This window comes from Anolis sagrei, chromosome 4 (assembly GCF_037176765.1).
Source record: "Anolis sagrei isolate rAnoSag1 chromosome 4, rAnoSag1.mat, whole genome shotgun sequence".
Classification (NCBI taxonomy): Eukaryota; Metazoa; Chordata; class Lepidosauria; order Squamata; family Dactyloidae; genus Anolis; species Anolis sagrei.
This window is the reverse complement of record NC_090024.1, coordinates 29,163,699-29,176,996: the sequence shown is the minus strand read 5'-3', so window position 1 is coordinate 29,176,996 and position 13,298 is coordinate 29,163,699. Positions and strand designations below refer to the sequence as shown.

Here is a 13,298-nt window from a genome sequence, read left to right as displayed (position 1 = left end):
TTTTCTGCATTCAGGAAAAGTCAATGAAATTTTAACATATGAACATTTCAACTCAGTATATCAAATAGATGTTGTTTGAAATGACCTATGCTTCATATGAATGATGATATCAAAAATATCAACATACTTATAAACAGTGAGAAATGAAATGGAAGGACAGAGATGGTGAGGATTCAAACTTTCTAAATTAAAAGTCACATCATGACACAAGGATTTTGTTCTATAACTTTAGCTTCAACAATATAATAATGATCATGATACTTTGTTTAGATTCCACTTTTCCCTCTCAGAAGAGATACAAAGTAGCTTATAAAATTCAAACAGATACAGGTTGAACATCCATTATCTGGTAATCACAAATACTCCCAAATACAAAACTATCCACATGGGTAGCTGAGGCAGTACCTTTGCTTTCTGATGGTTCAATATTTACAAAAGTCGTTTCGTGCACAAATTATTAAAATATTGTATAAAATTACTTTTAGACTATGTGTACCTTTGCTTTCTGATGGTTCAATATTTACAAAAGTCGTTTCATGCACAAATTATTAAAATATTGTATAAAATTACTTTTAGACTATGTGTACAAAATGTATATGAAACATAACATCTTGGGTCACATCCCCAAATCAAAGACACTTCTGGTCTCAAGACTTTTAGATAAGGGATACTCAACCTGTACTAATAAAAGCTGATATTAATATACAATGTACGTATTACACAATAAATAGGTTTTTAAAACATAGCTGTTATATAGTATGAAATAAGAGCAGTACAGTGCAATATTATGTATTTTCTATGCATCCAGTTGGTTCCAAAGGCCCATGGAAGTTTTCACCTTCTAATGAAGAAGCCACTCTGCTGCTGAGTATGCAGGCCCAGTGTGGAACACATCTCACCATGCTAAAACAGTAGATGTGGCTCTTAATGAGACATGCTGCATTATCACGGGGTGCCTGCGCCCTACACCACTGGAGAAATTACACTATTTAGCCGGTATTGCACCACCTGACATCTGCTGGGAAATAGCAGCCAAAAGTGAAAGGACTAAGGCAGTGACATCTCCAGCTCATCCCATTTGGATATCAGTCAGCATGTCAACGACTTAAATCAAAAAATAGTTTTCTAAGATCTACAGAGACACTCACTGGAACACCCCAGCAAGTGAGAGTCCAAAAGTGGCGGCCTCAAACCCAGAACCTCAATCAATGGCTGATACCAAATGAGAGGCTCCCCCCTGGGCACACAGAAAACTAGGTGACTTGGAAGGTGCTGAACAGACTATGCTCTGGCACTGTGAGATGTAGAGCCAGCCTTAAGAAATGGGGCTACAAAGTGGAATGCATGCCATGCGAGTGTGGAGAAGAGCAAACCACTGACCACCTGCTGCAATGCAACCTGAGCCCCGCCACATGCACAATGGAGGATCTTCTTGCAGCAACACCAGAGGCACTCCAAGTGGCCACTACTGGTCAAAGGACATTTAATCAACTACGAAGCTTGCAAACTTTGTGTTCTGCTTGTTTGTTTGTTGAAAAATGCAATTTGTTTGGTCTGCCCCTGACACGATAAATAAATAACCGTCTAATGAAAGGCCAAATGAAGAATCCTGCCTCTTTAGTAAGGCAAATATAGAGCCTAGGAGCAAGCACCAAAAAGGGTCCTTTTTGTTTGTTTGTTTCCATGAGAATAGGGTGCATCTCATTGTAGATGTAATGCAGTTTGACACCACTTTAACTGCCATAGTTCAATGCTATGGAGTTGTAGTTTGCATAGTCTTTAGCCTTCCCTGCCAAAGATTGCAATGCCTCGCCATAGGAGAACTCCTAAGGTTCCTTAGCGGATTCTAAAGTGGTGCCAAATTATGTTAATTCTACTGTGTGGTGTCACCCGTAGATGTGAGTATATTATATTATAGATTTATTTTTATTTATATTCCGCTTTTTCTCTCCACAAGGAGACTCAAAGTGGCCAGAGAGAAGGCCAAGCAAACTCATAGGATGCACCTATACTGCAGAACAAATGCAGTTTTGACACCACTTTTAACTGCCATGGCTCAATTCCATGGAATCCTGGAAAATGTAGTTTGATGATGTACCAGCACTCTTTGGCAGAGAAGACTACAGGCAAAACCAAAACTCCCATGATTACACAGCACTGAACCATGTCAGTGAAAGTGATGTCAAACTGAATTTATTCTACACAATGCAGATGCACCCACAGAGTAGAATAAGGTCATCCAGAAAGCAAGGACCCAAGCCGTATCTTATGCTTAACTTGCCATTGCAAACACAAATGGAAGAGCTTACACAGCTTAAAAAGTATGGGTGAAAGTTTTATTTGGTGAAAAAGGAATCTCCTAATGCAGAAATACCCCCCCCCCCCCGCAGCACACACACACGCTTTAAAAGTGAAGACTTTGAGTATCTATCTCCATACAAAAGAAAATACATTTCATCGTGAGCTTCCATTATTTCCCAGCACTCCCAGGGCCAGACTAGACAAATCAAACCCCAAATCTTGAATTTGCAGGAGGCACAAACTGTGCCTGGTTGAGACGCAAACAAAGAGACAGACAGCTGGGCCAAGCCAAGGTTTAAAAGGCAACCTGGGCTCTGTCCTGCGAATGCAAAACAGCCTTTCTGGCAGAGATGCTGGAAGGATGCCCTGAGCAGCATGAAGGGGAGGGTTTGTTTTGAGGATTCAGGCTCAGAAGAAAATGAGAAAGGCAAAACCATGAGAGGTGATGGAAGTGAAGGAGAAAGTAAACTAAGAAGCAAGTCCGGATTAGGGAGGCGGGTATGAAGAGAGCTTTGTCTTTCTCTCCACCATCACTCCATGACTAAAATAGAGGACAGCTTTGGGACAAAAGGGAAGAAAAAAGGACTATGTAACCTATTGAAGACTTACCTGTTCTGACAAATGATTTCAATTGCTAATGACAGCCAGGTCGATTTGCACTGAGCTTAGCAAAATATACTGTTTAATTGATGAGTCTCTAAAATAGTTGTAATTGGTTTTAAATGTTTTTAATGCTGAATATTTATTTATATCTTATTTCTGGACATTACTGTACTTTGCGTGATTTCTGTCCTGTATTTTATGTTAAATAATAATAATAGTAACTTTATTTCTATCCCGCCATCATCTCCCTAAAAGGACTCAGGGTGGCTTACAAAGCAACTAAATGCAACACAGATATATATAAAGTACAACAAAAAAATTGCCAAAGACAATAAGCAGCACCAAATAACATAACGTAACAACTTACAGAAATAACAGATATAAGTGTGCTTTGATTTGTATTGTATTATGTTGTGAGCCGCTATAGGTCCCAATAGGGAGAAAAGCGGGATATAAATAGATTTATTACTATTATTATTAGGATTAATTGTAATATCCTATTTTATATTGTATGTTTCTAGGCTGGTTTTTTCTTCGTGTCAGGAACAACTTGAGAAATTGCAAGTCACTTCTGGTGTGAGAAAATTGGCCATCTGCAAGAATGTTGCCCAGGGGACTCCCTAATGTTTTACCATCCTATGGGAGGCTTCTCTCATTCCCCCCCCCCAAAGGAAGCTGGAGCTGACAGATGGGAGCTCACCCCACTTCCCGGATTCGAACCACCAACCTTTTGGTCAGCAGTCCTGCCGGCACAACGTTTAACCCATTGTATTGCCGGGGGCTTCCATTTAATCGATGAGTCTCCATAATAACTGTAATTAGTTTTAAATGTTTTTAATGCTTAATATGGAGCCCTGGGTGGCGCATTGGGTTAAACCCTTGTGCTGGCAGTTCGAATCTGGGGAGAGTGGGTTGAGTAGCAGCTCCCCTATAGGGGGAAATGAAAGAAGCCTCCCACAAGGATGGTAAAACATCAAATATCCTGGCATCCCCTAAGGAACGTCTTTGCAGACCGCCAATTCTCTCACACCAGAAGCGACTTGCAGTTGCTCCTAACATGGAAAAAAAAAGCTTAATATTTATGTATATCTTATTACTGGATGTTATTGTGCTTTGTGTGATTCTTGCCTTGCATTTCATGTTAAATGTGCTTTGAATTGAACTGTATTCTGTTGTGAATGGCTTTGGGTTCCGTTAGGGAGAAAAGTGGGATATAAATAAAGAATTATTAGTATTATTTTTATTTTTTTATTATTATGGTTAATTGTAAAGGTTTGTCTTGTATTGTATGTTTGTAGGCTGTTGTAAACCCCCCCAAAATACCCACGCACACCCCTGAGTCGGACGCGACTGGACTTAATGTCAAGTGGAACAATGTGGTTATGTGCATGCATTGTTGTGTATTTTTATTATTTTCTTTGGCTTTTTAAGTCTCTTCTGCTGCGTTTTTCAGTGTTTTTATGAGTGATGGTCACTCATTGGCTTAATAGGTGTATTGTGTCCAAATTTGGTGTCAACTCGCCCAGTGATTTTTGAGTTATGTTACTCCCACAAACGAACATGACATTTTTATTTTTATAGACTAGCAGTCCCCTGCCATGCTGTGGCCCAGTCTGTGTATATGTGTTTTGTGTATGTATATGTGTGTGTATATATTTGTGTATATATGTGTTTGTGTACATATGTGGTTATGTGCTATATTGTATTTTAATTTTTTGGCTTTTTAAGTCTCTTCCGCTGCGTTTTTCAGTGTTTTTATGAGTGATGGTCACTTGTTGGCTTGATAGGTGTATTGTCTCCAAATCTGGTGTCAATTCGCCCAGTGATTTTTGAGTTATGTTAGTCCCACAAACGAACATGATGCTTTTATTTATATAGACTAGCCGTCCCCTGCCACATGCTGCTGTGGCCCAGTCTGTGTATATGTATTTTCTGTGTGTATATGTGTGTATATATATTTGTGTGGGTGGATATATGTGTTTGTGTACATGCACTGTAATGTATTTTTATTTTTTTGGCCTTTTAAGTTTCTTCCACTGCGTTTTTCAGTGTTTTTATGAGTGATGGTCACTCGTTGGCCTGATAGGTGTATTGTGTCCAAATTTGGTGTCAACTTCCCAGTGATTTTTGAGTTATGTTAGTCCCACAAACGAACGTGACGTTTTTATTTATATAGACTAGCCATCCCCTGCCACACGTTGCTGTGGCCCAGCCCGTATATGTGTTTTGTGCGTGTATATGTGTATATATTTCGCTTTTATTTATATAGACTAGCCGTCCCCTGCCACGCGTTGCTGTGGCCCAGTCTTTGTATATGTGTTTTGTGTGTATATATATTTGTGTTTGTGTATATGCACTGTACTGTATTTTTATTTTTTTAAGTATCTTCCGCTGCGTTTTTCAGTGTTTTTATGAGTGATGGTCACTTGTTGGCCTGATAGGTGTATTGTGTCCAAATTTGGTGTCAATTCACCCAGTGATTTTTGAGTTATGTTAGTCCCACAAACGCACATGACGTTTTTATTTCTATAGATTAGCCGTCCCCTGCCACGCGTTGCTGTGGCTCAGTCTGTCTATATGTGCTTTGTGTGTGTATAACTGTGTATATATGTGTTTGTTTATATGCACTGTAATGTATTTTTATTTTTTAAGTATCTTCCACTGTATTTTTCAGTGTTTTATGAGTGATGGTCACTCATTGGCCTAATACGTGTATTGTGTCCAAATATGGTGTCAACTTGCCCAGTGATTTTTGAGTTATGCTAGTCCCACAAACGAACACGACATTTTTATTTACATAGACTAGCCGTCCCCTGACACGCATTGCTGTGGCCCAGCCTGTATATGTTTTGCGTGTGTATGTGTGTATATATTTCGCTTTTATTTATATAGACTAGCCGTCCCCTGCCACGCGTTGCTGTGCCCCAGCCTGTATATGTGTTTTGTGTGTGTATATGTGTATATATTTCGCTTTTATTTATATAGACTAGCCGTCCCCTGCCACGCGTTGCTGTGGCCCAGCCTGTATATGTGTTTTGTGTGTGTATATGTGTATACAATTCGCTTTTATTTATATAGACTAGCTATCCCCTGCCACACGTTGCTGTGGCCCAGCCTCTATATGTGTTTTGTGTGTGTATATGTGTATATATTTCGCTTTTATTTAAATAGACTAGCCGTCCCCTGCCACGTGTTGCTGTGGCCCAGTCTGTGTATATGTGTTTTGTGTGTATATATATTTGTGTTTGTGTATATGCACTGTAATGTATTTTTATTTTTTGGCTTTTTAAATCTCTTCCACTGCGTTTTTCAGTATTTTTATGAGTGATGGTCACTCGTTGGCCTGAGAGGTGTCTTGTGTCCTAATTTGGTGTCAATTTGCCCAGTGATTTTTGAGTTATGTTAGCTCCACAAACGAACATGACGTTTTTATTTATATAGACTAGATGTCCCCTGCCACGCGTTGCTGTGGCTCAGTCTGTCTATATGTGCTTTGTGTGTGTATATTTGTGTATATATGTTTGTGTATATGCACTGTAATATATTTTTATTTTTTTGGCTTTTTAAGTTTATGTGCTTTGTGTGTGTGTATATGTGTGTATGTGTGTGTATAAAGGTGTTTGTGTACATAGGAGGTTATGCGCTGTATTGTATTTTAATTTTTTGGCTTTTTAAGTCTCTTTTGCTGTGTTTTTCAGTGTTTTTATGAGTGATGGTTACTCATTGGCCTGAAAGGTGTTTTGTGTCCAAATTTGGTGTCAATTCGTCCAGTGGTTTTTGAGTTATGTTAGTCCCACAAAAGCACATGACATTTTTATTTCTATAGACTAGCTGTCCCCTGCCACGCGTTGCTGTGGCCCAGTCTGTGTATATGTGTTTTTTATGTGAGTATATTTGTGTATATATGTGTTTCTGTATATGCACTGTAATGTATTTTTATTTTTTGGCTTTTTAAATCTCTTCCACTGCGTTTTTCAGTATTTTTATGAGTGATGGTCACTCGTTGGCCTGAGAGGTGTCTTGTGTCCTAATTTGGTGTCAATTTGCCCAGTGATTTTTGAGTTATGTTAGCTCCACAAACGAACATGACGTTTTTATTTATATAGACTAGATGTCCCCTGCCACGCGTTGCTGTGGCTCAGTCTGTCTATATGTGCTTTGTGTGTGTATATTTGTGTATATATGTTTGTGTATATGCACTGTAATATATTTTTATTTTTTTTGGCTTTTTAAGTTTATGTGCTTTGTGTGTGTGTATATGTGTGTATGTGTGTGTATAAAGGTGTTTGTGTACATAGGAGGTTATGCGCTGTATTGTATTTTAATTTTTTGGCTTTTTAAGTCTCTTTTGCTGTGTTTTTCAGTGTTTTTATGAGTGATGGTTACTCATTGGCCTGAAAGGTGTTTTGTGTCCAAATTTGGTGTCAATTCGTCCAGTGGTTTTTGAGTTATGTTAGTCCCACAAACGCACATGACATTTTTATTTCTATAGACTAGCTGTCCCCTGCCACGCGTTGCTGTGGCCCAGTCTGTGTATATGTGTTTTTTATGTGAGTATATTTGTGTATATATGTGTTTCTGTATATGCACTGTAATGTATTTTTATTTTTTGGCTTTTTAAGTTTATGTGCTTTGTGTGTGTATATATGTGTGTATGTGTGTGTGTATATGTGTTTGTGTATATAGGTGGTTATGCGCTGTATTGTATTTTAATTTTTTGGCTTTTTAAGTCTCTTTTGCTGTGTTTTTCAGTGTTTTTATGAGTGATGCTCACTCATTGACCTGATAGGTGTATTTGTCCAAATCTGTTGTCAATTTGCCCAGTAGTTTTTGAGTTATGTTAGTCCCACAAACGAACATGACATTTTTATTTATATAGACTAGCCATCCTCTGCCACGCGTTGCTGTGGCCCAGCCTGTATATGTGTTTTGTGTGTGTATATGTGTATATATTTCGCTTTTATTTATATAGACTAGCCGTCCCCTGCCATGCGTTGCTGTGGCCCAGTCTGTGTATATGTGTTTTGTGTGTGTATATATTTGTTTGTGTACATAGGTGGTTATGCGCTGTATTGTATTTTTATTTTTTGGCTTTTTAAGTCTCTTTTGTTGTGTTTTTCAGTGTTTTTATGAGTGATGGTCACTCATTGGCCTGATAAGGTGTATTGTGTCCAGATCTGTTGTCAATTTGCCCAGTAGTTTTTGAGTTATATTAGTCCCACAAACAAACCTGACGTTTTTATTTATATAGACTAGCTGTCCCCTACCATGCATTGCTGTGGTCCAGCCTGTATATGTGTTATATTTGTATATGTGTATATATTTTGCTTTTATTTATATTGACTAGCCGTCCCCTGCCATGCGTTGCTGTGGCCCAGTCTGTGTATATGTGTTTTGTGTGTGTATATATGTGTTTGTGTATATAGGTGGTTATGCGCTGTACTGTATTTTAATTTTTTGGCTTTTTAAGTCTCTTTTGCTGTGTTTTTCAGTGTTTTTATCAGTGATGGTCACTCATTGGCCTGAGAGGTGTCTTGTGTCCAAATTTGGTGTCAATTCACCCAGTGATTTCTGAGTTATGTTAGTCCCACAAACGAACATGACATTTTTATTTATATAGAAGAAGACAGCAGAGCTTTGGATACAAAAGACAGAAGATAGCAGAGCTTTGGATACAAAGGAGGGAAATGAGGTGTTTGCTGAGTAAGGCCCCCAATGCCTTCCTTCTCTATAGCACAGATTTGGGACAAAAGGGAAGGGGAGTGGGAATAATAGAGAGGACCCCCAAAGCCTTCCATAGCCAAGCTTTGGGACAAAAGGAGGGGATGGAGCCCCCCCCCCCCCCCCGCCTGTCCCAATATGTACTTACCCCGACATGAGGCGGTGGCGGCGACGAGGAGCAGGATGTGCGCTGACCTCCAAGCAAGGGACCCTTTGGCGCTCGAGCAAGAGGCCATAACACCGCCACGGCGGGGGCGAGCGAGCGAGCAGCGAGAGAGGGAGCGAGGCGAGGGGAGCGAGGAAGGCCCTCCTCAGCGGGAAGCCTCGCCTGCCGCGCCGGCCTCTGGCCTCCTCAGGCGCCGAGCCATAGAGCCGCTGGTGCCGCTGCTTCGACGCCCGGCTGCGGCCTCCTCTTTCTTTCTTTCTCCCTTCCTTCCTCTCTCTCTGTGTCTCTCTCTCTCTCTCGCCTGTCTCCTCAGGCTCTGGCGGCGGCGGCAGGAGGAGCTCTGGCGGCGCTTCTGCGCATTAGAAAGCCAGGCCTCGCTCGCTGAGGGAAGAGAGAGAGAGAGAGGGAGATGGAGGAGGAGGAGATTCCTGCGTCCTGAGGGAGGCTCCTGGCCTCCTCCTGACCCTGGTTTCCCGCACATTGAGCATCAACGCCAGGCCTGGGCCAGTTTGGGCCCTCCAGGTGTTTTGGACTTCAACTCCCACCATTCCTAACAGTGTTAGGAATGTATTGTCCAAGTTAGGAAGGAATTGTGGGAGTTGAAGTCCAAAACACCTGGAGGGCCAAAGCCTTGTGAGCCCCATTACTCCATAATATATACCATACTACTACTATTACTACTAATAATAACAATAAAATAATAAAATAAATAATAATTATTATTATTTACTTACTTACTTAGGCGATCCCTCGTTGGACGAGTAAGATGGTCTTCCATGATGGGTTTCCTTGTGGATTCGTAGGTGGCTGTGGAGCCCTATTCTTGACACACATCTTCTCCCACAGTGAAGGCATTGGTTTCCAGGTGGAAGGCGGACCCGCTTGACGCGCCTTCCTCCTGGCACGTTTCTCTCTTTCGCCCGCCATTCGTGTCTCTTCAAATTCTGCAGCACTGCTGGTCACAGCTGACCTCCAGCTGGAGCGCTCAATGGTCAGGGCTTCCCAGTTCTCAGTGTCTATGCCAGGGTTTTTACGGTTGGCTTTGAGCCCGTCTTTAAATCTCTTTTCCTGTCCTCCAACATTTTGTTTTCCATTCTTGAGTTCGGAATAGAGCAACTGCTTTGGGAGACGGTACTCGGGAATCCGGACAACATGGCCAGTCCAGTGGAGTTCATGGTGGAGGACCATCGCTTCAATGCTGGTGGTCTTTGCTTCTTCTAGCACACTGACATTTGTCTGCCTGTCTTCCCAAGAGATTTTCATGATTTTCCGGAGGCAGCACTGATGGAATCGTTCCAGGAGTTGCATGTGACGTCTGTAGACTGTCCACATTTCGCAGGCATATAGCAGGGTTGGGAGGACAATAGCTTTATAAACAAGCACCTTGGTATCCCTAAGGATCTCTATGTGTGTGAATCATATATATCTATCTATATCTATGGCTGGATGGCTCTTTGTCAGGAGGGCTTTGATTATGTTTTCTTGCCCTGGTGAAGCGTGTTGCACTGGATGACCTCAGGTATTTTTGGTTGGTCATGGGTGTTCTGTATGGGAAAGTCTGCCCCAATTCTGTTATTGGTGAAGTTCAGAATGCTCTTTGATTGTAGGTGAACTATAAATCCCAGTAACTACAAATCCCAAATGTCAAGGTATATTTTCCCCAAACTCCCATCTGTGTTCATATTTGGGCATATTGAGTATTCGTTCCAAGTTTGATCCAGATCTATCACTGTTTGAGTCCACAGTGCTCTCTGGATGTAGGTGAACTACAACTCCCAAACTCAAGTTCAATGCCCACCAACCCCTTCTAGTGTTTTCTGTTGGTCATGGGAGTCCTGTGTGCCACATTTGGCTCAATTCCATCATTGGTGGAGTTCAGAATGCTCCTTTACTGTAGGTGAACTATAAATCCCAGCAACTACAACCCCCAAATGACAAAATCCATTTTCTTTTGAGTGATGGTTGCTCCTTGGGTTAGTAGGTGTCTTGTGGCCAAGTTTGGTGGCAATTTGTCCAGTGGTTTTTGAGTTATGTTAATCACACAAATGAACATTGCATTTTTATTTATATAGATAATTGTGCTTTGCTACTCTGCTGCTGAATACCCATGCCCAGTGTGGAATACATCTCACCACCCTTAAACAGTAGATGTGACTCTTAATGAGACATGTTGCATTATCACAAGATGCCTATGCCCAACATCGCTGGAGAAATTATACTGTTTAGCCGATATTGCACCACCTGACATGCATCGGAAAGTAGCAGCCAATAATGAAAGGACCAAGACAAATATAAGAGCGGCACAAGCAACCGTTTGTGCTGAGATGGAAAGAATACAAAAAATGGGAAATAAAAGAATGGTACGGATATCTATCCAACTGCATGCTCAAGGATTATATCAGTGAAGGGAAAAAGAAAATATAAGGAACTAAATCCAAGATCCGGAATGGACTTTTTTGAACCTAGTGGGGATGTAAATCCGCACCAAAGCTTTGGGGCGGATTTTCATCCTGTCTGGAAGCGCCCTTAGTCTACACTGCCATATAATCCAAGCAGATAATATGGATTTTATATGGCAGTGTAGAAGGGGCCTAAAATAGAAGTAGAAAAAAGTAGAAATTGAGTTATACCAGTAAAGTATGTAATCTTCTTTACCTGTATGTATTGATTTTATTTCTTTAATACCGCTGTAATATAATGGAGACAGTTATACTCTACTTACACAACTTAATAAAAAAAAAAAGATCCGCAAATGTGAAATAGGCAAATGTGGAGGGCCAACTGTATTACTATTTTGAAATTTAGTCTTTGGAGATCTACAGTCTTTTAATATTGAAAGGTAAATTAAGGTTAATAGTGTGTGCAATGCCTGCTCTCATAGTAAATTTTGATAGTAACACTTCTGGGAATACCTTTGCAACAGTACAATTTCCTTGTAGGAATTGGATTGAGAAGATGTGTGTGATTGTTTCCAAAATGCCTAATTACATAGACCTGATGAGCAAAAGTACATAATTCCTAACATGAAAGTACAACTAATGGGGTGAAATTGTGGCTTTCTACTAACATACATTTGTGGGAGCCTTTGGGTTGCTTCAGAATTATTTTAAGGGATCTCCTGGTGCCTATCTTCCTTGTCCAAGATGACCAAAAGATCAAATTGAGAATATTGTACTTTCCCAATGCTAAAGGAATGATATTTCTTGTCTTTCCTTGCATGAGAAATTTACCTTATCGAGAAAAGAATTAGGATATGTTTAGATCCCATCAACTGATATTTAGACGCACTGAGAGAGCCCATCCCCTGGAAGTTTTAGGATGTATAGAATCCTAGAGATTACACTGGCCATTCAGTCCAACCCCTGCTATGCAGGAAAAGCACAATGAAAGCACCCCTGGCAGATGGCCATCCTGCCTCTGTTTAAAAGCCTCCAAAGAAAGAGCCTCCACCACACTTCAAGGCTGTGAGTTCCATTAATAAAATATTTTGAAAACAAGTCCCATAGAGTAATTCATCATCACAAAAGCAGTGATCTGGAGCTTGAAACAACAAGAAAAAGAAAACATAAATTTTCAGCCACAAAGGATATACTGGCACTATTCTCAACTAAAAAGCCAGAAACACAAAAACTTCTTTTTACTGTCAGGTTCTTAGAATCCCACTTGCCTCCGCACTTACATCACCAAAGGCTTTATTTTAGCTACCTGCAACATCCCATTTTCTTCCTCTCCTTAACTCAAATTCTATATTATGCATGCCACATGCTTCCATCCCAGTTGCCAAGATGTGATAAGAGCTCTTACTTTTTGTGGATTGAGATAATATTCCTGTCTTGCCAGCTGTTGGAGTTTAACTTAGCAAATCTCACTCTCTTTGCTGCACACTTGTCTAGTGCTCCACACGGGACAGCCTACTGTTCTTCAAGAGCGTCCAAATCACAGGTTTGCGGTTGAAGCTTCCTTTGAGTGGCTTCAAATTGTTTCCACACATTGTACAGCACACTGAGCAAAACCTTTCTTAGCTCTGCTACTGCCTTCTGTTCTATGTTCTTTCTTAATCCAAAAGTCTGCAAACATTTCAACATAAGCCACTGGGTATAGGACCCCCAAGCCCAGACCACTAAAAGTATGCCATAATACAAGTGGGATCACCTGATTGAACATCTGAGCCACTGACATTAAAATATTTTGAAAAACTATCTCAGAAGATGAATCTGGCCTACATCATTCTCAGTGGCCTTTCCCCGCCTCATATCCCATCCTCATCTCTCTGTGTTACACTAGGATACCAAACAATAAACTTAGCAGTTGGTGAAAAGGAGGACAGATTTATTAGATAAAAGGCAAAACCTTAAATCCAGTGGGTTCCTACAGCAAGCTCTACAGAACAAGTCGCACTTCTAGTTGTTTGTTGGAAACCTATGGAAACAGCATCAGTTACAGGCCTGTGATGTACAACTTCTTATCAGCTCTTCTGCACTGAGCTTTGTAAGGCCAACTTTGCAGG

The 13,298-nt window shown here is 40.6% G+C and overlaps 1 protein-coding gene across 2 annotated transcripts in view; it reads right to left on the bottom strand.

Moving 5' to 3' along the window:
• LRP12 (LDL receptor related protein 12) overlaps window positions 1–9,190 on the bottom strand; it is a 35,502-nt gene extending 26,312 nt beyond the window's left edge. For both annotated transcript variants that reach the window (XM_060775759.2, XM_060775761.2), the window contains exon 1: window positions 8,774–9,190. In XM_060775759.2, coding sequence (XP_060631742.2) covers window positions 8,774–8,861 — 88 coding nt within the window. In that variant the 5' untranslated portion in view covers window positions 8,862–9,190. The remainder of the gene's footprint in view (window positions 1–8,773) is intronic.
• Window positions 9,191–13,298: the final 4,108 nt, after the last annotated feature.